Genomic DNA, 22,737 nt, shown 5'->3' on the forward strand with positions numbered 1-22,737 from the left:
GAGTGTCGATTCATCATTGCACTCGAGTGCTCAGGAAGATGGTTGCGGCTTACGAAGCCATTCCGTTTGGCAGGTTTCATGCTCGGGTGTTTCAGTGGGACCTGCTGGACAAATGGTCCGGGTCTCACCTGCACATGCACCGGAAAATAAGTCTTTCTTCCAGGACCAGAATATCTCTCCTGTGGTGGCTTCAAAGTTCTCACCTCCTAGAGGGACGCAGGTTCGTGATCCAGGATTGGGTCCTGCTGACCACGGATGCAAGTCTCCGAGGCTGGGGAGCAGTCACGCAAGGAAGAAGTTTCCAGGGAAAATGGTCAAGCAAGGAAGCTTGTCTCCACATAAACGTTCTGGAATTAAGGGCCATTTACAACGGCCTTCTGCAAGCGGAACACTTTCTTCAAGGTCTACCTGTCCTGATTCAGTCGGACAACGTAACAGCGGTGGCGTACGTAAACCGCCAAGGCGAAACAAAGAGCAGAGCGGCGATGGCGGAGGCCACAAGAGTCCTCCGCTGGGCGGAAAAGCACGTGAGCGCTCTGTCAGCAGTCTTCCTTCCGGGCGTGGACAACTGGGAAGCAGACTTCCTCAGCAGGCACGATCTCCATCCAGGAGTGTGGGGTCTTCATCAAGAGGTCTTTGCAGAAGTGACAAGTCGTTGGGGAATTCCTCAAATAGACATGATGGCGTCTCGCCTCAACAAGAAGCTTCCGAGGTATTGTTCCAGGTCAAGGGACCCTCAAGCCAGTGCAGTGGACGCCCTGGTAACTCCGTGGGTGTTTCAGTTGGTATATGTGTTCCCTCCACTTCCACTCATTTCAAAAGTGTTGAAGATTATAAGAGGAACAAGAGTTCAGGCAGTACTCATCGTTCCAGATTGGCCACGGAGGGCCTGGTATCCGGATCTTCAGGAATTCCTCATAGAAGATCCTTGGGCTCTTCCTCTCAGGGAGGATCTGTTATTGCAGGGGCCATGCGTCTTCCAGGACTTACCGCAGCTGCGTTTGACGGCGTGGAGGTTGAACGCAAAATCCTAGCTCAAAAGGGTATTCCCGGGGAAGTCATCCCCACTCTCCTTAAGGCTAGAAAGGAGGTCACGGCGACGCATTATCACCGTATTTGTAGAAAGTATGTGTCTTGGTGTGAAGCCAAGAAAGCTCCTACGGAGGAGTTTCAGCTGGGTCGTTTCCTCCATTTTTTGCAGGCAGGCGTGGATGCAGGCCTGAAATTAGGTTCCATTAAAGTGCAGATTTTGGCTTTATCTATTTTATTTCAAAAAGAATTGGCCGCCCTTCCAGAGGTTCAGACTTTCGTGAAGGGAGTGCGGCACATCCATCCTCAGTTTGTGCCACCCGTGGCACCGTGGGATCTTGACGTGGTGTTACAATTTCTTATGTCTCACTGGTTTGAACCTTTGCGAAAGGTTGAGTTGAAATTTCTCACTTGGAAAGTGGTCATGCTTTTGGCCTTGGCGTCCGCAAGACGGGTGTTGGAATTGGCGGCTTTGTCTCACTATTTGATTTTCCATGTGGATAGAGCAGAATTGAGGACTTGTCAACAATTTCTGCCGAAGGTGGTTTCTTCGTTTCAGATAAATCAACCTGTTGTGGTGCCTGTGGCTACGGATGCCGTAGCATGGCAAAATCTCTCGATGTCGTAAGAGCTTTGAAAATTTATGTCGCCAGAACGGCCCAAATTAGGAGATCAGAGGCTCTGTTTGTCCTATATGCTCCCAACAAAATTGGGGCTCCTGCTTCCAAGCAGATTATTGCACGCTGGATCTGTAATACGATTCAGCATGCCCATTGTACGGCTGGATTGCCATTGCCGAAGTCAATGAAAGCCCATTCTACCAGGAATGTGGGCTCATCTTGGGCGGCTGCCCGATGAGTCTCGGCGCTTCAACTTTGCCGAGCAGCTACGTGGTCGGGTTCAAACAGTTTTGCTAAGTTCTACAAGTTTGATACCCTGGCTGATGAGGACCTCATGTTTGCTCAATCGGTACTGCAGAGTCGTCCGCACTCTCCCGCCCGGTCTGGAGCTTTGGTATAGACGCCATGGTCCTTTTGGAGTCCCCAGCATCCTCTAGGACGTAAGAGAAAATAGGATTTTAATACCTACCGGTAAATCCTTTTCTCCTAGTCCGTAGAGGATGCTGGGCACCCGTCCCAGTGCGGACTGTTACTTGCAGTTGTATTGATAGTTATTGTTTCGGTTACACGAAGGTTGTGTATTGGTTATATTCAGCTTGTTGCTGTTTTTAGTTCATACTGTTAACTGGTATTGCTTGCAAACCATGTTGTACGGTGTTTGTGGTGTGAGCTGGTGTGTTCTCACCCTTGGTTAACAAAAATCCTTTTCCTCGAAATGTCCATCTCCCAGGGCACAGTTCCTATAACTGAGGTCTGGAGGAGGGGCATAGAGGGAGGAGCCAGTTCACACCCATTCAAAGTCTTAGAGTGTGCCCATGTCTCCTGCGGATCCAGTCTATACCCCATGGTCCTTTTGGAGTCCCCAGCATCCTCTACGGACTAGGAGAAAAGGATTTACCAGTAGGTATTAAAATCCTATTTTCTCTAACGTCCTAGTGGATGCTGGGGACTCCGTCAGGACCATGGGGAATAGCGGCTCCGCAGGAGACAGGGCACAAAAGCAAGCTTTTAGGATCACATGGTGTGTACTGGCTCCTCCCCCTATGACCCTCCTCCAAGCCTCAGTTAGGTTTTTGTGCCCGGCCGAGAAGGGTGCAATCTAGGTGGCTCTCTTAAAGAGTTACTTAGAAAAAGTTTTTAGGTTCTTTATTTTCAGTGAGTCCTGCTGGCAACAGGCTCACTGCATCGAGGGACTTAGGGGAGAGATTTTCAACTCACCTGCGTGCAGGATGGATTGGATTCTTAGGCTACTGGACATAGCTCCAGAGGGAGTCGGAACACAGGGCTCGCCCTGGGGTTCGTCCCGGAGCCGCGCCGCCGACCCCCCTTGCAGACGCTGAAGATGAAGAGGTCCGGAACCAGGCGGCAGAAGACTCTCAGTCTTCATCAGGTAGCGCACAGCACTGCAGCTGTGCGCCATTGTTGTCAGCACACTTCACACAGCGGTCACGGAGGGTGCAGGGCGCTGGGGGGGGGCGCCCTGGGCAGCAATGTATAATACCTGTATGGCGAAAAATACATCACATATAGCCCTTGAGGCTATATGGATGTATTTAACCCCTGCCAGATATCTAAAACTCCGGAGAAGAAGCCCGCCGAAAAGGGGGCGGGGCCTATTCTCCTCAGCACACAGCGCCATTTTCCCTCACAGAAAGGCTGGTGGGAAGGCTCCCTGCTCTCCCCTGCACTGCACTACAGAAACAGGGTTAAAACAGAGAGGGGGGGCACTGATTTGGCGATATGTATATATATTAAAATGCTATAAGGGAGGAACACTTATATAAAGGTTATCCCTGGATAATTATAGCGTTTTGGTGTGTGCTGGCAAACTCTCCCTCTGTCTCCCCAAAGGGCTAGTGGGTCCTGTCCTCTATCAGAGCATTCCCTATGTGTGTGCTGTATGTCGGTACGTGTGTGTCGACATGTATGAGGAAAATATTGGTGAGGAGGCGGAGCAAATTGCCTGTAATGGTGATGTCACTCTCTAGGGAGTCGACACCGGAATGGATGGCTTATTTATGGAAATTACGTGACAATGTCAACACGCTGCAAGCCGGTTGACGACATGAGAGGGCCGGCGAACAAATTAGTATCTGTCCAGGCGTCTCAAACACCGTCAGGGGCTGTAAAATGCCCATTTACCTCAGTCGGTCGACACAGACCCAGACACGGACACTGATTTCAGTGTCGACGGTGAAGAAACAAACGTATTTTCTTTTAGGGCCACACGTTAAGGGCAATGAAGGAGGTGTTACATATTTCTGATACTCCAAGTACCACAAAAAAGGGTATTATATGTGAGGTGAAAAAACTACCTGTAGTTTTTCCTGAATCAGATAAATTAAATGAAGTGTGTGATGATGCGTGGGTTTCCCCCGATAGAAAATTATTGGCGGTATACCTTTTCCCGCCAGAAGTTAAGGCGCGGTGGGAAACACCCCTCAGGGTGGATAAGGCGCTCACACGCTTATCAGAACAAGTGGCGGTACCATCTACGGATAGGGCCGTACTTAAGGAGCCAGCTGATAGGAGGCTGAAAAATATCCTAAAAAGTATACACACACATGCTGGTGTTATACTGCGACCAGCGATCGCCTCAACCTGGATGTGCAGAGCTGAGGTGGCTTGGTCGGATTCCCTGACTAAAAATATTGATACCTTTGACAGGGACAGTATTTTATTGACTATAGAGCATTTAAAGGATGCATTTCTATATATGCGAGATGCGCAGAGGGATATTTGCACTCTGGCATCAAGAGTAAATGCGATGTCCATATCTGCAAGAAGATGTTTATGGACACGACAGTGGTCAGGTGATGCAGATTCCAAACGGCACAAAGATGTATTGCCGTATAAAGGGGAGGAGTTATTTGGGGTCGGTCCATGGGACCTGGTGGCCAGGGCAACTGCTGGAAAATCCACCGTTTTTTACCCTAAGTCACATCTCTGCAGAAAAAGACACCGTCTTTTCAGCCTCAGTCCTTTCGTCCCTATAAGAGTCATATCTGCCCAGGGATAGAGGAAAGGGAAGAAGACTGCAGCAGGCAGCCCATTCCCAGGAACAGAAGCCCTCCACCGCTTCTACCAAGTTCTCAGCATGACGCTGGGACCGTACAGGACCCCTGGATCCTACAAGTAGTATCCAAGGGGTACAGATTGGAATGTCGAGAGGTTTCCCCTCTCGCAGGTTCCTGTAGTCTGCTGTACCAATGTCTCCCTCCGACAGGGAGGCAGTATTGAAAACAATTCACAAGCTGTATTCCCAGCAGGTGATAATAAAATTACCCCTCCGACAACAAGGAAAGGGGTATTACTCCACACTATATGGTGGTACTGAAGGCTAGGTGAGACCTATTCTAAATCTGAAAAATTTGAACACTTACAAGGGTTCAAATCCAGATGGAGTCACTCAGAGCAGTGATAGCAAAGAACAAGGGGACTATATAGTGTCCCGGGACATCAGGGATGCTTACCTCCATGTCCCAAAATTTGCCTTTTCTCACCAAGGGTACCTCAGGTTCGTGGTACAGAACTGTCACTATCAGTTTCAAGACGATGCCGTTGGATTGTCCAAGGCACCCCGGGTCCTTACCAAGGTAATGACCGAAAGGAGGATTCGTCTTCAAAGAAAATGGACGACCTCCTGATAAGAACAAGGTCCAGAGAACAGTTGGAGGTCGGAGTAGCACTATCTCAAGTAGTTCTACGACAGCACGGGTGGATTCTAAATATTCCAAAACCGCAGTTGTTCCGACGACACGTCTGCTGGTCCTAGGGATGATTCTGGACACAGTCCAGGAAAAGGTGTTTCTCCCAGAGGAGAAAGCCAGGGAGTTATCCGAGCTAATCGGGATCCTCCTAAAACCAGGAAAAGTGTCAGTGCATCATTGCACAAGAGTCCTGGTAAAAATGGTGGCTTATTACGAAGCGCTTCCATTCGGCAGATTTCACGCAAGAACTCTTCAGTGGGATCTGCTGGACAAATGGTCCGGATCGCATCTTCAGATGCATCAGCGGATAACCCTATATCCAAGGACAAGGGTGTCTCTCCTGTGGTGATTACAGAGTGCTCATCTTCTAGAGGGCCGCAGATTCGGCATTCAGGATTGGATGCTCGTGACCACGGAGGCCAGCCTGAGAGGCTGGGGAGCAGTCACACAAGGAGTGTGATCAAGTCTGGAGAATTCTCTCCACATAAATATACTGGAGCTAAGAGCAAATTTATAATGCTCTAAGCTTAGCAAGACCTCTGCTTCAAGGTCAGCCGGTATTGATCCAGTGGGATAACATCACGGCAGTCGCCCACGTAAACAGAAAGGGCGGCACAAGAAGCAGGAGGGCAGTGGCAAAACTGCAAGGATTTTTCGCTAGGCGGAAAATCATGTGATAGCACTGTCAGCAGTGTTCATTCCGGGAGTGGACGACTGGGAAGCAGACTTCCTCAGCAGGCACGACCTCCACCCGGGAGAGTGGGAACTTCATCGGGAAGTTTTCCGCATGATTGTGAACCGTTGGGAAAGACCAAAGGTGGACATGATGGCGTCCCGCCCGAACAAAAAATGGGACAGGTATTGCGCCAGGTCACGAAACCTTCAGGCGATAGCTGTGGACGTCCTGGTAACACCGTGGGTGTTACAGTCGGTGTATGTGTTCCCTCCTCTGCTTCTCATAACCAAGGTATTGAGAATTATAAGACATAGAGGAGTAAGAACTATACTCGTGGCTCCGGATTGGCCAAGAGGGACTTGGTAACCGGAACTTCAAGAGATGCTCACAGAGGACTAATGGCCTCGGGAGCTAAGAAGGGATTTGCTTTCAGCAAGTACCATGTCTGTTCCAAGAGGAACCGTGGCATCGGCCTTTAAGAAAGGACCTGCTCCAGCAGGGACCTTGTCTGTTCCAAGACTTACCGCGACTGCGTTTGACGGCAGGGCGGTTTGAACGCCGGATCCTAAGGGAAAAGGCATTCCGGAAGAGGTCATACCTACCCTGGTCAAAGCCAGGAAGGAGGTGACCGCACAACGTTATCACCACATGTGGTAAAAATATGTTGCGTGGGTGAGGCCAGGAAGGCCCCACGAAAAAAATTTCAACTAGGTCGATTTCTGCACTTCCTGCAAACAGGAGTGTCTATGAGCCTCAAATTGGGGTCCATTAAGGTTCAAGTTTCGGCCCTATAGATTTTCTTCCAGAAAGAATTGGCTTCAGTTCCTGAAGTCCAGACGTTTGTCAAGGGAGTATTGCATATACAGCCCTTGTGTGCCTCCAGTGGCACCGTGGGATCTCAACGTAGTGTTGGGATTCCTCAAATCATATTGGTTTGAACCACTCAAATCTGTGGATTTGAAATATCTCACATGGAAAGTGACCATGCTGTTGGCCCTGGCCTCGGCCAGGCGATTGTCAAAATTGGCGGCTTTGTCTTACAAAAGCCCATATTTGATTTTCCATTCGGGACAGGACAGAACTGCGGACTCGTCCCCAGTTTCTTCCTAAGGTGGTGTCAGCGTTTCACCTGAAACAACCTATTGTGGTGCCTGCGGCTACTAGGGACTTGGAGGACTCCAAGTTGCTAGACGTTGTCAGGGCCCTGAAAATATATATATATATATATATAATTCCAGGACGGCTGGAGTCAGAAAGTCTGACCTGCTGTTTATATTGTAGGCACCCAAAAAGCTGGGTGCTCCTGCTTCTAAGCAGACTATTGCTCGTTGGATTTGTAGTACAATTCAGCTTGCACATTCTGTGGCAGGCCTGCCACAGCCAAAATCTGTAAATGCCCATTCCACAAGGAAGGTGGGCTCATCTTGGGCGGCTGCCCGAGGGGTCTCGGCTTTACAACTTTGCCGAGCTGCAACTTGGTCAGGGGCAAACACGTTTGCTAAATTCTACAAAATTTGATACCCTGGCTGAGGAGGACCTGGAGTTCTCTCATTCGGTGCTGCAGAGTCATCCGCACTCTCCCGCCCGTTTGGGAGCTTTGGTATAATCCCCATGGTCCTGACGGAGTCCCCAGCATCCACTAGGACGTTAGAGAAAATAAGATTTTACTTACCGATAAATCTATTTCTCATAGTCCGTAGTGGATGCTGGGCGCCCATCCCAAGTGCGGATTGTCTGCATTACTTGTACATAGTTATTGTTACAAAAAAATCGGGTTATTATTGTTGTGAGCCATCTTTTTTAGAGGCTACTTCATTGTTATCATACTGTTAACTGGGTTCAAATCACAAGTTGTACGGTGTGATTGGTGTGGCTGGTATGAGTCTTACCCGGGATTCAAGATCCTTCCTTATTGTGTACGCTCGTCCGGGCACAGTACCTAACTGAGGCTTGGAGGAGGGTCATAGGGGGAGGAGCCAGTACACACCATGTGATCCTAAAAGCTTGCTTTTGTGCCCTGTCTCCTGCGGAGCCGCTATTCCCCATGGTCCTGACGGAGTCCCCAGCATCCACTACGGACTATGAGAAATAGATTTATCGGTAAGTAAAATCTTATTTTTTATTGCGACAAGTGTCATTGAGTCTGGTTTTTCTTTACTGCTCCGTACCTGTTTTGTTATAGGTCACTAAACTATACAATAGTGAAAACGTGATCCATATTCATCCAATAGTTTTTGAGTAATGCCGGAATAAAGACAAACAGACAATTTTTTTTCCTCGTCTTAATAGCTCTTAAATATTCCCTAGAAGTATGCTTCTAAAAATGCTATGTACAAACACAACCCATACAGTTTTATTATATGTGTAGATGTAAAAATGCTAGGCTTGAGGCATGTTGTTACACTCACATATTTAGAAACAGATTGCTTGGGTTATATTGCTTTATTTCAATGTATGTTTTGTATCTGATTGATTCCTCATCTGCTAATATTTCCTTTTCATGAAACCATTAAATCAATGCATCTCTTGCACTTGAAGCCTGTCTTACAGTACTGTAGGTCAAACAGCTAGCAATGACTTAAATGATAATGTTGAGTGCAAAATAGTAGGTATGTACATTAAAGCATCTGTTCTGTACAGTTTAACTAAGTGCTTGCATTCTGGTTTTCACACAATGACAGATCCTAGATTCTGAAATAATACAGTGTTCTTCACCAACAAGCCAGCCCTCAGCTCCTTCTGACAGCTCTCCAGTTGGGGACATAGAGGCTATAATGAAAGGTTAGTATTGAGGGATTTCCTTGCATAGTGCATGGGTTTAAAACAATATGTCACACAATTCTTGTTTTCCTGTTAACAGATCTAAGCAAGGAATTAAACCTTCTTTTTTGTAATTACGCAAAGACACTGAGGTAAGCACCATTGCCATCATTCCAATACCATACTATTTGGACAAGTTATTGTATTATTATTGCTTTACTGAAACATATGAGTAAGTTTAAAGGTTGTTTTTTACATCATTAATAATTTAAACATTTACTTATGGGATGATAAGGTTACAAAAAGAAATCATTTAATGGAATAAAAAAAAAATATTAAATGAACTGGCAAATAATATGACCACTGAACAGGACCGTCACTACGGGTGTGAGCGCAACCGTTGCACAAGGCGCAGGACCATGAGGGCAACACCGTCGTTGTCCCATGTCACCTGCATGTGGCTTGCAGGCTGCCTGGAACTGGACCCTGCAAGTAGTATTACTGCAGAGCCACCAGCAGCCTGCAGGCAGAGCTCTACTTTCCAGAGCTCGTGGCCCCACACCCTAGGCATGACATCATGAAGTTACTGGTTTAGCGTAAAGCGCTATCTACAGCGTAAAGAAGAAGAAGGAGTCCTGGAAGTGATGATGCCCACATAGAACCCTGATCTCAACATCATCGAGTCTATCTGGGATTACATGAAGCGATAGAAGGATCTGAGCAAGCTAACATCCACAGAAGATATGTGGTTAGTTCTCCAAGGTGTTTGGAACAACCTCCCTGCCAAGTGCCTTCAAATACTGTGCAAGTGTACCTAGAAGAATTGATGCTGTTTTGAAAGCAAAGGGTGGTCACACTAAATATTGATTAGATTTAGATTTATCTTCTGTTCATTCACTTTGCATTTTATTAAATGATAAAAATAAACTATTAAAGCATTCTTACTTTGCAGCATTTTTCCCACACCTGCTTAAAACATGCACTGTACTGTATATCTTTGCTGCAGTCACACCAAACAGCTGAAAATGCATCTTATTTGTAATGCAATGGGACTAGAACACACAAGGAGACTGTGCTGATTAATTTGATATATGACACTTGTACATATATGTGTGTGCAACTGAGTCTCTGAATCTGTACACTAAGTGCTACAATGTAGGGGGCCACAGCTTTTTTCCAATACAAGTTCTGTTCTGCTCCATATACAGACTCAGCCACACACAATATACAAGCGTCATCAAATCTCCTCGTGTGTCCTAGTCACATTGCATCTTGCTCTGCATGGCATATTGAGGCTGGATGTATGAGGACACATCTGTATCATGGTAAACTAATGGATTAGCAGAGTGGCACAACTGATGAATTGTTGCATGTCTAGTTGAGTCTTGCAGCAACGTTCAGATTTATTGCATAGACTTCGGACTGGACAACCAGAATGCTGGAGGTTGCAGTAATCAAGGAGGGAAATTATAGGGGATTGGATTACGATCTTGATGGGCTTCTATGGGGTAAATTTACTAAAGCTTCTAAAAATGAAAAGTAATGATGTTGCCCTTAGCTACCAATCAGATTCTGTATATCATTTTCTAGGATGTAATAGAGAAATTATAGACAGAATGTGATTGGTTGCAATGGGCAGCATCCCCACTTTTCATTTTTAGAAGCTTTAGTAAATATATCCCTATGTCTTTTGGAAATGTTGTGGAAGTGGATAAACTTGGAGATTTTCTGAATGTGGATCAAGAGTTTGAGGGTAGTTCCAAAATGAAAACCTTTTGAAATCCATGAGCACATGGCCAAAGGACGCTTGCAGATGTTCACAAGAGAGGATATAGAGCAGAGATCTGAGTATCCTGCATTCATATTTTTTAGAAAGAAAAAAAAAGAGTAAATGAGCTGACAGCTAAAGTGCCAAACAGCGGCGGCTCCTACTTACAATTAGTAAGGGGCTACCACTACCCCCGTGCACTCAGAAGAGAGGAGACAGCCAGCCCCGGGTCCCGTCACCTGAGTAATGGCATGTGCAGACACCGCAATGCGACTTTGCATGCGTAAACCTCTGGCTTTTATGGACTGCATCTGCCCCAACCCATAGAAGCTGGATTGGGCTGCACGAAAGCCAGAGAGTGGCTTCCTACAGGAAGGCAGCTCTCTGCTTATCGCACCTGGTCTGGCAGTCCCAGAGCTAGGAAACATCTCTCAGTAGGACTGCCTGTAGTGTCTGACTGACAGGTAGGACTTCCAATAGGAAGTCACTGCCACTCACAGTGAAGCACATCTGGTTTCACAGGCACTGATCGGGGTGGCGGATTTTACCGGGTGGTGGGGCTACAGTCCTGTAGCACATAGGTAAAATCCGCGACTGGTGCCATATAACCTAGAAACACTCAGATCAGTCTGCTGCTTTCACCTTAGGGAAATCTGCAATTCCCTGACTGGAGAATAAAGTGTAAAGTAACTTAAAGAGCTCACTGATCAAGTTAACAGAACAAAAACTGGGGTATGAAAAAAATTAGTTTATTCAATCAACCACAAAAATTCTGCTGAGTGCAGTCAGATTGAATCCGAACATTGGTATAAAAGAGAATATCCATAATAAAAAGCAGCTCTAAATACAAAGAGAATATTAGGACTAATTAAAATAGATAATTAAACTACATGTATATGCATCTACAATAATTTAAATTCTAAAGTAACTTTGTATCAAGATAAGTAGAGTTCACAGATATAGGGGTATATGCAATTGCGGTCGAATTCCCGAAATTGTCGAATTTCGGGTCATTTTCGACCAAAAAAAAAAAAACGCCTATGCAATTCAGTGCTTTCCGACCAAAAAACGGACTTTCAAAATTCGACTTTTTGAAATTCGAATTTTTGCAAATTCGACTTTTCTGCAATGATACAAGTGCTGCAATTCGACCAAAGCATATTCAATTCAAGTTTGGAAATTCGACAGCAGTGCTTTTAGACAGCAAATTCGTCATTTTCAATCCGCCACACTTTGGAGGGTGAAAACAAATAAAAAAAATTTAAACATGTTTTTTTTTGTGTTTTTTTGGGGGGGAATAGCAGATCTATTTATATTAGAAGGGATTAGGTACTTTTTTTTTTTTTTTTTTGGAGGCACAAATATTATTTATATATTTTTTAAAATATTATTATTATTATTTTTTTTTTATGCTGGAACGGTGAAATCATAAAAAAAAATGGCGTGGGGTCCCCCCTCCAAAGCATAACCAGCCTCGGGCTCTTCGAGCTGGTCCTGGTTCTAAAAATGCGGGGGAAAAATTGACAGGGGATCCCCCGTATTTTTAAAACCAGCACCGGGCTCTGCGCCTGGTGCTTGTGCCAAAAATACGGGGGACAAAAAGAGTAGGGGTCCCCCGTATTTTTAACACCAGCATCGGGCTCCACTAGCTGGACAGATAATGCCACAGCCGGGGGTCACTTTTATGCCGTGCCCTGCGGCCGTGGCATTAAATATCCAACTAGTCACCCCTGGCCGGGGTACCCTGGGGGAGTGGGGACCCCTTCAATCAAGGGGTCCCCCCCCCCCAGCCACCCAAGGGCCAGGGGTGAAGCCCGAGGCTGTCCCCCCCCATCCAATGGGCTGCGGATGGGGGGGCTGATAGCCTTTTGTGATAATAAAAAGATATTGTTTTTTCCAGTAGTACTACAAGTCCCAGCAAGCCTCCCCCGCAAGCTGGTACTTGGAGAACCACAAGTACCAGCATGCTGGAGAAAATCGGGCGCGCTGGTACCTGTAGTACTACTGGGAAAAAAATACCCAAATAAAAACAGGACACACACACCGTCGACAGTAAAACTTTATTTCATACGTCGACACACACATACTTACCTATGTTCACACGCCGACATCGGTCCTCTTCTCCATGTAGAATCCACGGATACCTGAAAAGAAAAGATCAATATACTCACCCCAGCCATGGTCCAGAGATAAATCCACGTACTTGGCAAAAAAACAAACCGAACACCCGCTCCATGCCGGACTGAAAGGGGTCCCATGCTGACACATGGGACACCTTTCCACGAATGAGACCTGTCAGTGACAGCTGTCACAGAAAGGTCTCTAAAGCCAATCAGGAAGCGCAACTTCGTTGCGCTCACCTGATTGGCTGTGCGCTGTCTGTACTGTGACAGCACATCGCAAAGCCGCTCCATTACTTTCAATGGTGGGAACTTAGCGGCTAGCGGTAAGGTCACCCGCCGGTCAGCGGCTGACCGGCGGGTGACCCCACCGCTAGCCGCTAAGTTCCCACCATTGAAAGTAATGGAGCGGCTTTGCGATGTGCTGTCACAGTACAGACAGCGCACAGCCAATCAGGTGAGCGCCATGGAAGTAGCGCTTCCTGATTGGCTGAAGGGACTTCAGTGACAGGAGTCACGTGATGTCCCGGCATTCGGGAGAAAGGGGTCTGATGTGAAAGCATTGGACCCCTTTCTAGTCCGGTATGGAGCGGGTATTTGCGTGTTTTTTTTTTTTTACAAGTACGTGGATTTATCTCTCTGGACGTGGATTTATCTCTGGACGCAGGAAGGTGAGTATCATTTTTTCACAGGTACCCTCGGATCGTCGGAGACCGTGGCAGTCGGCGTGTCAACATAGGTAAGTATGTGTGTGTCGGTAGTGTGTAATAAAGTTTTACTTGTCACGTTGTCTGTGTCCTGTTTTTATTTGGGTATTTTTTTCCCAGTAGTACTACAGGTACCAGCGGGCCCGTTTTTCTCCCGCATGCTGGTACTTGTGGTTCTCCAAGTACCAGCTTGCGGGGGAGGCTTGCTGGGACTTGTAGTACTACTGGAAAAAACAATATCTTTTTATTATCACAAAAGGCTATCAGCCCCCCCATCCGCAGCCCATTGGATGGGGGGGGACAGCCTCGGGCTTCACCCCTGGCCCTTGGGTGGCTGGGGGGGGGGACCCCTTGATTGAAGGGGTCCCCACTCCCCCAGGGTACCCCGGCCAGGGGTGACTAGTTGGATATTTAATGCCACGGCCGCAGGGCACGGCATAAAAGTGACCCCCGGCTGTGGCATTATCTGTCCAGCTAGTGGAGCCTGATGCTGGTGTTAAAAATACGGGGGACCCCTACTCTTTTTGTCCCCCGTATTTTTGGCACCAGCACCAGGCGCAGAGCCCGGTGCTGGTTTTAAAAATACGGGGGATCCCTGGCCAATTTTTCCCCTGCATTTTTAGAACCAGGACCAGCTCGATGAGCCCGAGGCTGGTTATGCTTTGGAGGGGGGACCCCACGCCATTTTTTTTCCGTGTTTTTCACTTTTTTTACCGTTTTTTAAAATCGCGGCAAAATCCGCCAAATCGGCCGATTTTCGCCCGCGACTCTGGCGAATCCGTTTTTCATTGAATATGGTGAATTCCGGAAGCCACCTTCCGGGATTCACATGTCGAATTGAGTCGAATTAAAAAACGGCGAAAATTGCCGCGAATTCGACCGCAATTGCATATACCCCATAGAGATTAAACCGGTGCAAATAGTCCTTCACCTTGAAAATAAGCGGTTGGTATCCTGAATGTTCTTTTCCTCCTTTAATGACTTGGCTGTACTGTAGGTCACACTGAAGGCTCAATGCCACTGATGCACAATATCCTAGAAGCAAAGGGCTTTGGAACACTGGATCCCCCTTTAGCAGCTGAGATGTACAAAAATCATTCACGTGTCTCACTGCACTGTGATATACACAGTTTCATCGGTTTAATTTTTGCTCTAAGAACACCTTAGTCAGTTTTCTGGATTGTTCTAGAAAAAAGTCTTGTGTATTACGTTTACACCTAATTTTTCTGTATTGTCCATTGGGGATATTTTGTATCCACATCTTATCATGTTTACTTGTGTAAACAGTGTTGTAGTTGTGTATGACTACAGAAAATACCTAGAACCCTCATTAGAAGAAGCTATGTTCAATACATCGAGGTGGAGAAGGAACATCTATTAGTTAAAAAGATAAGGAAAAAAAAACTTTTGACAGTTCAGCTGTCTTCATATCTAAATTTAACATAAAATTAAAAATGTTATAAAAAAAAATAATAGTTTCCTCAGTGCCAGTCCAATCTTAAACAATTTTAACCCTCAAACTAAACCAAGCTTCGGTAAATCAGAATTCTGGATTCTACTTACCCATTGGCTGTGTTCCCGTGTTTATGCCCTGGCTTCTGCTGAATGCCTCTCTCTGGCTTTTGATCTCTGACTTCGGATTATTATTGTCGATGGTTCTTAAACTCTAGCTTTGGACTAAAACCTCCCTGGCTGTAGGTCCCGGCTACTCCCTGGACTTTACCATTTCCTGGGTCCCCAGTTTCACATTATGTACTTAAAGACTGTTCTTATCACTCCTGTTGGATTTCATAAGCAGGGCTGTTCCTACTGTTGCCATCTGCATTTTCTCTTACGTCCTAGAGGATGCTGGGGTCCATTTAGTACCATGGGGTATAGACGGGTCCTTTGGGAGCCACAGGCACTTTAAGAGTCTAATGGTGTGGGCAGGCTCCTCCCTCAATGCCCCTCCTACCAGACTCAGTTTAGAAAATGTGCCCGGAGGAGCTGGTCACAACTAGGGAAGCTCATAGGAGTTTTTCTAGTTTTATTATTTTCTGAGTTTGTTAGGTTACAGGAAGGCTGCTGGCAACAGCCTCCCTGCTTCGTGGGACTTAGGGCGGGGGAGTAGAAACCAACTCTTGAAGTTAATGGTTCTCTATCTCCGCTGACAGGACACTGAGCTCCTGAGGGTGCTGATCGCAAGCCCACAAGGCGACCGCTCACTCCCGCAGCACGGCCGCAACCCCCTAACAGAGCCAGAAGAAAGAAGAGTGGTGAGTACAGCGCCGGCGTCCCAGTTAGCGGGTCGCTGGCGGGTATGGCGGCACAAGGGTGGGAGCGCAGCTCTGACAGGCTGCGCTCCGGAAAGCTCAGCAACACTGTGTAAACGCTTTGAGGGGTGTCCTGAGCATGCGCAATTCACCCAAAATTGGTCACTCAGCTAACGGGCTAATCCCACTGTTAGCAACAAACACCTCAGGCCAGTATAAACAATGAGTGCGGGAAGCCGCGCGCCAATGCAAGGGGCGGGTTTCCTATCAGAGCGGATCCAGCACTCACCAGCGCCATTTTCTCCCTGCAGATACATAGGAAAGAACGCTGACAGGGAGCGCTGCTCTCCACATAACTCCAGCATACCTCTGCGGTACCAGGGTGTTATAGACAGGGAGGGAGTGTGATACTAGTACTAATTACCCTATTAAGGGTAGTTAGTCAGCGCCAGGCTTTTATCATAATAATTGCCTACAGGGGCGCTGTATGGCTGGCTCCTTATACTCTGTGACTCTCTGAAGGTACTCTGGGGAAACTGTGACTGACATTTTCCTGTGTGTGTGTGTGTGTGTGTGTGTGTGTGTGTGTGCGTGTGTGCGTGTGTGTGTGTGTGTGTGTATATCCCACATTACCATGTCTACTCCTGTCCTGTGCTGCAGAGTGTTTATCTTCTCCTGAGGAGTCTATTCCATGTACTCAGGACTGCAATATGCTGTCTCAGCCTTCTGAATCCAAACCCCCATGAGTGGATTCTTTAAGGGGAAGGATATCCCAGATTTCAAATAGGATGTCACATACTGAGAAAGAGACACAGTTTTTGAGAAAATCTGTACAGAGTTTGAAGTATTCAGCTCCCACTACTTCATCTAAGAGCCCACCTACATACCCGCAAAAGCATACACTTGCCCAGATAATGCATGCTGACACTGATACCGACTCTGATACAGGGGACGGTGATGGGTATATGCAGGGGGGAGATGCATCCCTTGCTAAAGGGGTGCAGCTCATGATTGAAGCCATTAGGGATGTTTTGCATATTAGAAGGTACATGAGCCGGAAGAGGAATCTCTTTTACAGTAAATAAGAAATCCTCGCTCACCTTCCCTGCTTCAAAGGAGTTAAACTCCTTATTTGAAAAATCCTAGGAAAACCCAGAGAAAAAATTCCAAATCCCTAAAAGAATTCTCATTGCTTTCCATTTCCCTGAAGAGTATAGGAAGAAGTGGGAAAACCCACCTATAGTAGACGCTTCTGTATCTAGGTTGTCTAAAAAGGTGGTTATACCTGTCCCTGGTTCAACCACCTTAAAGGAGCTGGCTGACCACAAAATTGAGACTACGCTCAAATACACGGCTACAGGCGTGGCCTTAAGGCCCACTGTTGCTTGTGCGTGGATTTCTAAAGCCATAGTAAAATGGTCAGGCACCTTACTAGAAGACTTAGATACTATGGATAGGAGTGACATTGACTTGTTTTTACGTCACATACAGGATTCTGCAGGATTCAATATGGAGGCCATGAAGGACATTGCGTAGAGCTGAGGTATATCCCGTCAGAATTTTTCTTTGTCAGGTCTCCTCATCAGCGTGGTACACCCGGAAAGAGAAATCAAACTCCAATAGTGTAACACCGTTTTATTCAACATTAAAAAACATGTAAATGGAAGATATAGATGGTCTCTCACCAATAGAATTGGTCCACCATACGGCAGACAAAACAGCAAGGTTAAAGATGATATACACAGGCGTCCCTGGAACCCGCAGTACAAATCCACTGGTGAAATCACAAATATTCCCCAAAGACAATCCTCCTTCCAACGCGTTTCGACACGTCCTGTGTCTTTTTCAAGGCAAGTCTTTTTCAAGGCAACGCGTTGGCAGGAGGATTGTCTTTGGGGAATATTTGTGATTTCACCAGTGGATTTGTACTGCGGGTTCCAGGGACGCCTGTGTATATCATCTTTAACCTTGCTGTTTTGTCTGTCGTATGGTGGACCAATTCTATTGGTGAGAGACCATCTATATCTTCCATTTACATGTTTTTTAATGTTGAATAAAACGGTGTTACACTATTGGAGTTTGATTTCTCTTTCCGGGTGTACCACGCTGATGAGGAGACCTGACAAAGAAAAATTCTGACGGGCTATACCTCAGCTCTACATAAAGTGTGTCTGTCTACCAATTTAACGTAGACCAATCATTCTGGTACGGGAGATTTGAAATTTTCCTAACAGTGAAATGCTTAATAAGAAGATGGTATACACTATGTATGTTCTTTTTTTCTTTTCTTTCATGAGCGCTCATGGACTCATGGTGATTTTCTTGCGACTGTATCTAATCTGAAGTGATAGGCGACACTTCCTTTCCATTTTTGAGACCAGAGGGCAGCCATTTTGGCGCACGGTATAATATTCAAATATTCTTGTTCCATGAAGGACATTGGCCTGCTTAATGCGAGGGCTACTTTCATGGCAGTATCGGCACGCAGAGAACTCTGGCTACGCCCATGGACTGCAGATGCAGAATCCAAGAAAAGTGTGGAGAACCTACCCTTCACAGGTAAGGAACTATTTTGGGACGCATTGGATGCGTGGATTTCCACGGCGACTGCGGGTAAGTCCACATTTCTTCCCTCCGCAGCAGCACCAGCTAGGAAATCTTATCCTACGCCTACACTGCAGTCCTTTCAGACCGCAAAATTAAAAAAATCCAAACCTCCCACCACCTTCTTTAGAGGAGGTAGGGGAAAATCCAGAAAACCTGCACCAACAGGTTCCCAGGAACAGAAACCAGGTTCTGCTTCCTCAAAATAACCAGAATGACGGTGGACCTCCCAGCCTAGAGATCGGGCAGGTGGGAGCGAGACTGAAAGATTTTAGTCACGTCTGGGAGTCGTCATGCCTAGACCCTGGGTGACAGATATTGTTGCGCAGGAGTACAGACTGGAGTTTCAGGAACTCCCACCTCACATATTTTTCAAATCAGGCTTACCAGTTTCACTGACAGAAAGTGCTATCCTACAGGAAGCCATTCAAAAATTGGTAAGAACAACTGTCATTGTTCCAGTTACACCTCACCTAAAGGCCAAGGGTTATTACTCAAACCTGTTTGTGTTACCGAAACCGGATGGTTCGGTAAGGCCTATATTGAACCTGAAGTCATTGAACCCCTACTTGAGGGTTTTCCAATTCAAGATGAAGTCTCTGAGAGCGGTGATCTCAGGTCTGGAGGAGGAGGAATTCCTAGTATCCCTGGATATCAAGGATGCGTGCTTTCACATTCCAATCTGGCCGCATCACCAGGCCTATCTATGGTTTGCACTACAGGACTGTCACTATCAGTTCCAGACATTGCCGTTTGGCCTCTCCACTGCACCGAGGGTGCACCATGTGCTAATTGACCAAATGAACTGACACAAGGACTTTAATACTATAGTAACAGACTGAGAGGTCAAAAAAGCTCATGAGCAGTTATTCCGGATAAGAGCTATATTGTTGAGTATGTGTCATGTGAGTAATGGCCCTCATTCCGAGTTGTTCGCTCGCAAGCGGATTTTAGCAGATTTGCTCATGCTAAGCCGCCGCCTACTGGGAGTGAATCTTAGCATCTTAAAATTGCGAACGATGTATTCGCAATATTGCGATTACACACCTCGTAGCAGTTTCTGAGTAGCTTCAGACTTACTCGGCATCTGCGATCAGTTCAGTGCTTGTCGTTCCTGGTTTGACGTCACAAACACACCCAGCGTTCGCCCTGACACTCCCCCGTTTCTTCGGCCACTCCTGTGTTTTTTCCGGAAACGGTAGCGTTTTTTCCCACACGCCCATAAAACGGCCTGTTTCCGCCCAGTAACACCCATTTCCTGTCAATCACATTACGATCGCCAGAACGATGAAAAAGCCGTGAGTAAAATTACTAAGTGCATAGCAAATTTACTTGGCGCAGTCGCAGTGCGGACATTGCGCATGCGCATTAAGCGGAAAATCGCTGCAATGCGAAGATTTTTACCGAGCGAACAACTCGGAATGACCCCCAATATCTGTTCCTCTTGGGATTCAATATAAGTTATAGTTGCTGAACAAATAAGGAGAGGGATCCCAATAGAGTGGGAGCGGATATATCCACATGTGTACATAAATTAATTTTTTAGAGAATAATTATTAATTTCTCTAACGTCCTAGTGGATGCTGGGGACTCCGTAAGGACCATGGGGATAAACGGGCTCCGCAGGAGACATGGGCACTTTAAGAAAGAATTTAGGTTCTGGTGTGCACTGGCTCCTCCCTCTATGCCCCTCCTCCAGACCTCAGTTTGATACTGTGCCCAGACGAGCTGGGTGCTTTTCAGTGAGCTCTCCTGAGTTTGCTGAGAGAAAGTATTTTGTTAGGTTTTTTATTTTCAGGGAGCTCTGCTGGCAACAGACTCTCTGCATCGTGGGACTGAGGGGAGAGAAGCAGCCCTACTCTCTGAAGCTAGGTCCTGCTTCTTAGGCTACTGGACACCATTAGCTCCAGAGGGATCGGTACGCAGGATCTCACCCTCGCCATCCGGTCCCGGAGCCGCGCCACCGCCCCCCTCGCAGAGCCGGAAGACAGAAGCCGGGTGAGTATGAGAAGCAAAGAAGACTTCACAGGTGGCAGAAGACTCTGTGTTCTTCACTGAGGTAACGCACAGCACTGCAGCTGTGCGCCATTGCTCCACACACCTACACATACTCCGGTCACTGTAAGGGTGCAGGGCGCGGGGGGGGGGGGGGGGGGGGGGCGCCCTGGGCAGCATTTGGGACCTCTTTTGGCAAAGTTAAGCATATATACAGCTGGGCACTGTATATATGTATGAGCCCCCGACAAAAAATTGCATATTTAAGCGGGACAGAAGCCCGCCGCCGAGGGGGCGGGGCTTCTTCCTCAGCACTCACAAGCGCCATTTTTTCTCCACAGCTCCGCTGAGAGGAAGCTCCCCAGGCTCTCCCCTGCAGATACACGGTAGAAGAGGGTAAAAAGAGAGGGGGGGGCACATAATTAGGTGCAAAAAGCAATATAAACAGCAGCTACTGGGTTAACATTAAGTTACTGTGTTATTCCTGGGTTTATAGCGCTGGGGTGTGTGCTGGCATACTCTCTCTGTCTCTCCAAAGGGCCTTGTGGGGGAACTGTCTTCAGAGAGGGCATTCCCTGTGTGTGTGGTGTGTCGGTACGCTTGTGTCGACATGTCTGATGAGGAAGGCTATGTGGAAGCAGAGCGGGAGCAAATGAATGTAGTGTCTCCGCCGACGGCGCCGACACCTGATTGGATGGATCTGTGGAAGGTTTTAAATGATAATGTTAATTCCTTGCATAAAAAGTTGGAAAAAGCTGTAGCCTCGGGACAGTCAGGGTCCCAACCCGTGCCTGATCCTATGTCGCAGAGGCCGTCAGGGTCTCAGAAGCGCCCACTATCCCAAACTGTTGACACAGATACCGACATGGATTCTGACTCCAGTGTCGATTACGATGATGCAAAGTTACAGCCAAAATTGGCTAAATCCATCCGTTATATGATTATAGCAATTAAGGATGTGTTGCACATTACAGAGGAAACCTCAGTCCCTGACAAGAGGGTGCATATGTATGGGGAAATGAAGTCGGAGGTAACCTTTCCCCCCTCACACGAGATAAATGAGTTATGTGAAAAGGCTTGGGAATCTCCAGATAAAAAACTGCAGATTTCCAAAAGGATTCTTATGGCGTATCCTTTCCCGCCAACGGACAGGTTACGCTGGGAATCCTCCCCTAGGGTGGACAAAGCTTTAACACGCTTATCCAAGAAGGTAGCCCTGCCGTCACAGGATACGGCTACCCTCAAAGATGCTGCGGATCGCAAACAGGAGGTTACCCTGAAGTCCATTTATACACATTCAGGTACCTTACTGAGGCCGGCAATCGCGTCGGCCTGGGTGTGTAGTGCTGTAGCAGCATGGGCGGATACCTTATATGAGGAAATTGATACCTTAGACAAGGATACTGTATTGTTGACCCTGGGGCATATTAAAGACGCTGTCCTATATATGAGAGATGCTCAAAGAGACATTAGTCTACTGGGTTCTAGAATAAATGCTATGTCGATTTCTGCCAGAAGGGTCCTGTGGACTCGGCAATGGACAGGTGATGCCGACTCAAAAAGGCATATGGAGGTTTTACCTTACAAGGGTGAGGAATTGTTTGGGGAGGGTCTCTCGGACCTGGTCTCCACAGCTACAGCTGGAAAGTCAAATTTTTTCCCTTTTATTCCCTCACAGCCTAAGAGAGCACCGTATTGTCAAATGCAGTCCTTTCGATCACAAAGAAACAAGAAAGTCCGAGGTGCGTCCTTTCTTGCCAGAGGCAGGGGCAGAGGTAAGAAGCTGCACAACACAGCTAGTTCCCAGGAACAGAAGTCCTCCCCGGCCTCTACAAAATCCACCGCATGACGCTGGGGCTCCACAGGCAGAGCTAGGCCTGGTGGGGGCACGTCTTCGAAATTTCAGCCACAAGTGGGTTCACTCCCAGGTGGATCCCTGGGCGATAGAAATTGTGTTTCAGGGATACAAGCTGGAATTCGAAGAAATGCCCCCTCACCGATACATCAAATTGGCCCTACCAGCTTCCCCCCACGAGAGGGAAATAGTGTTAACTGCAATTCACAAATTGTATCTTCAACAGGTGGTGGTCAAGGTTCCCCTCCTTCAACAGGGAAGGGGTTCGACCATGTTTGTAGTCCCGAAACCGGACGGTTCGGTCAAACCCATATTGAATTTAAAATCCCTGTACATATACCTGAAAAGGTTCAAGTTCAAGATGGAATCGCTGAGAGCGGTCATCGCAAGCCTGGAAGGGGGGGATTTTATGGCGTCTCTGGACATAAAGGATGCATACCTTCATGTCCCCATTTATCCACCTCATCAGGCGTACCTCAGATTTGTGGTACAGGATTGTCATTACCAATTTCAGAAGAACAGAAAAGGGTTTATCTACCGATAGAGAAAGCTCAGGAACTCATGACACTGGTCAGGAACCTATTAAAACCAAAACAGGTGTCAGTACATCACTGCACTCGAGTCCTGGGAAAGATGGTGGC

General features: G+C 47.0%; 1 protein-coding gene and 1 long non-coding RNA gene across 5 annotated transcripts in view; one reads left to right on the forward strand and one right to left on the reverse strand.

Annotated features, from left to right (window-relative positions):
- Window positions 1–22,737, forward strand: part of TEX12 (testis expressed 12) — a 207,749-nt gene that overhangs the window by 177,962 nt on the left and 7,050 nt on the right. For all 4 annotated transcript variants that reach the window (XM_063943201.1, XM_063943202.1, XM_063943204.1 and 1 more), the window contains 2 exons: window positions 8,717–8,816; window positions 8,896–8,947. In XM_063943201.1, the coding sequence (XP_063799271.1) occupies window positions 8,717–8,816; window positions 8,896–8,947 (152 nt within the window). The remainder of the gene's footprint in view (window positions 1–8,716; window positions 8,817–8,895; window positions 8,948–22,737) is intronic.
- LOC134966451 (uncharacterized) overlaps window positions 1–22,737 on the reverse strand; it is a 186,829-nt gene that overhangs the window by 64,254 nt on the left and 99,838 nt on the right. The gene's annotated exons all lie outside the window — the stretch shown is intronic.

The sequence above is a fragment of the Pseudophryne corroboree genome, chromosome 10 (genome assembly GCF_028390025.1).
Source record: "Pseudophryne corroboree isolate aPseCor3 chromosome 10, aPseCor3.hap2, whole genome shotgun sequence".
Lineage (NCBI taxonomy): Eukaryota > Metazoa > Chordata > Amphibia > Anura > Myobatrachidae > Pseudophryne > Pseudophryne corroboree.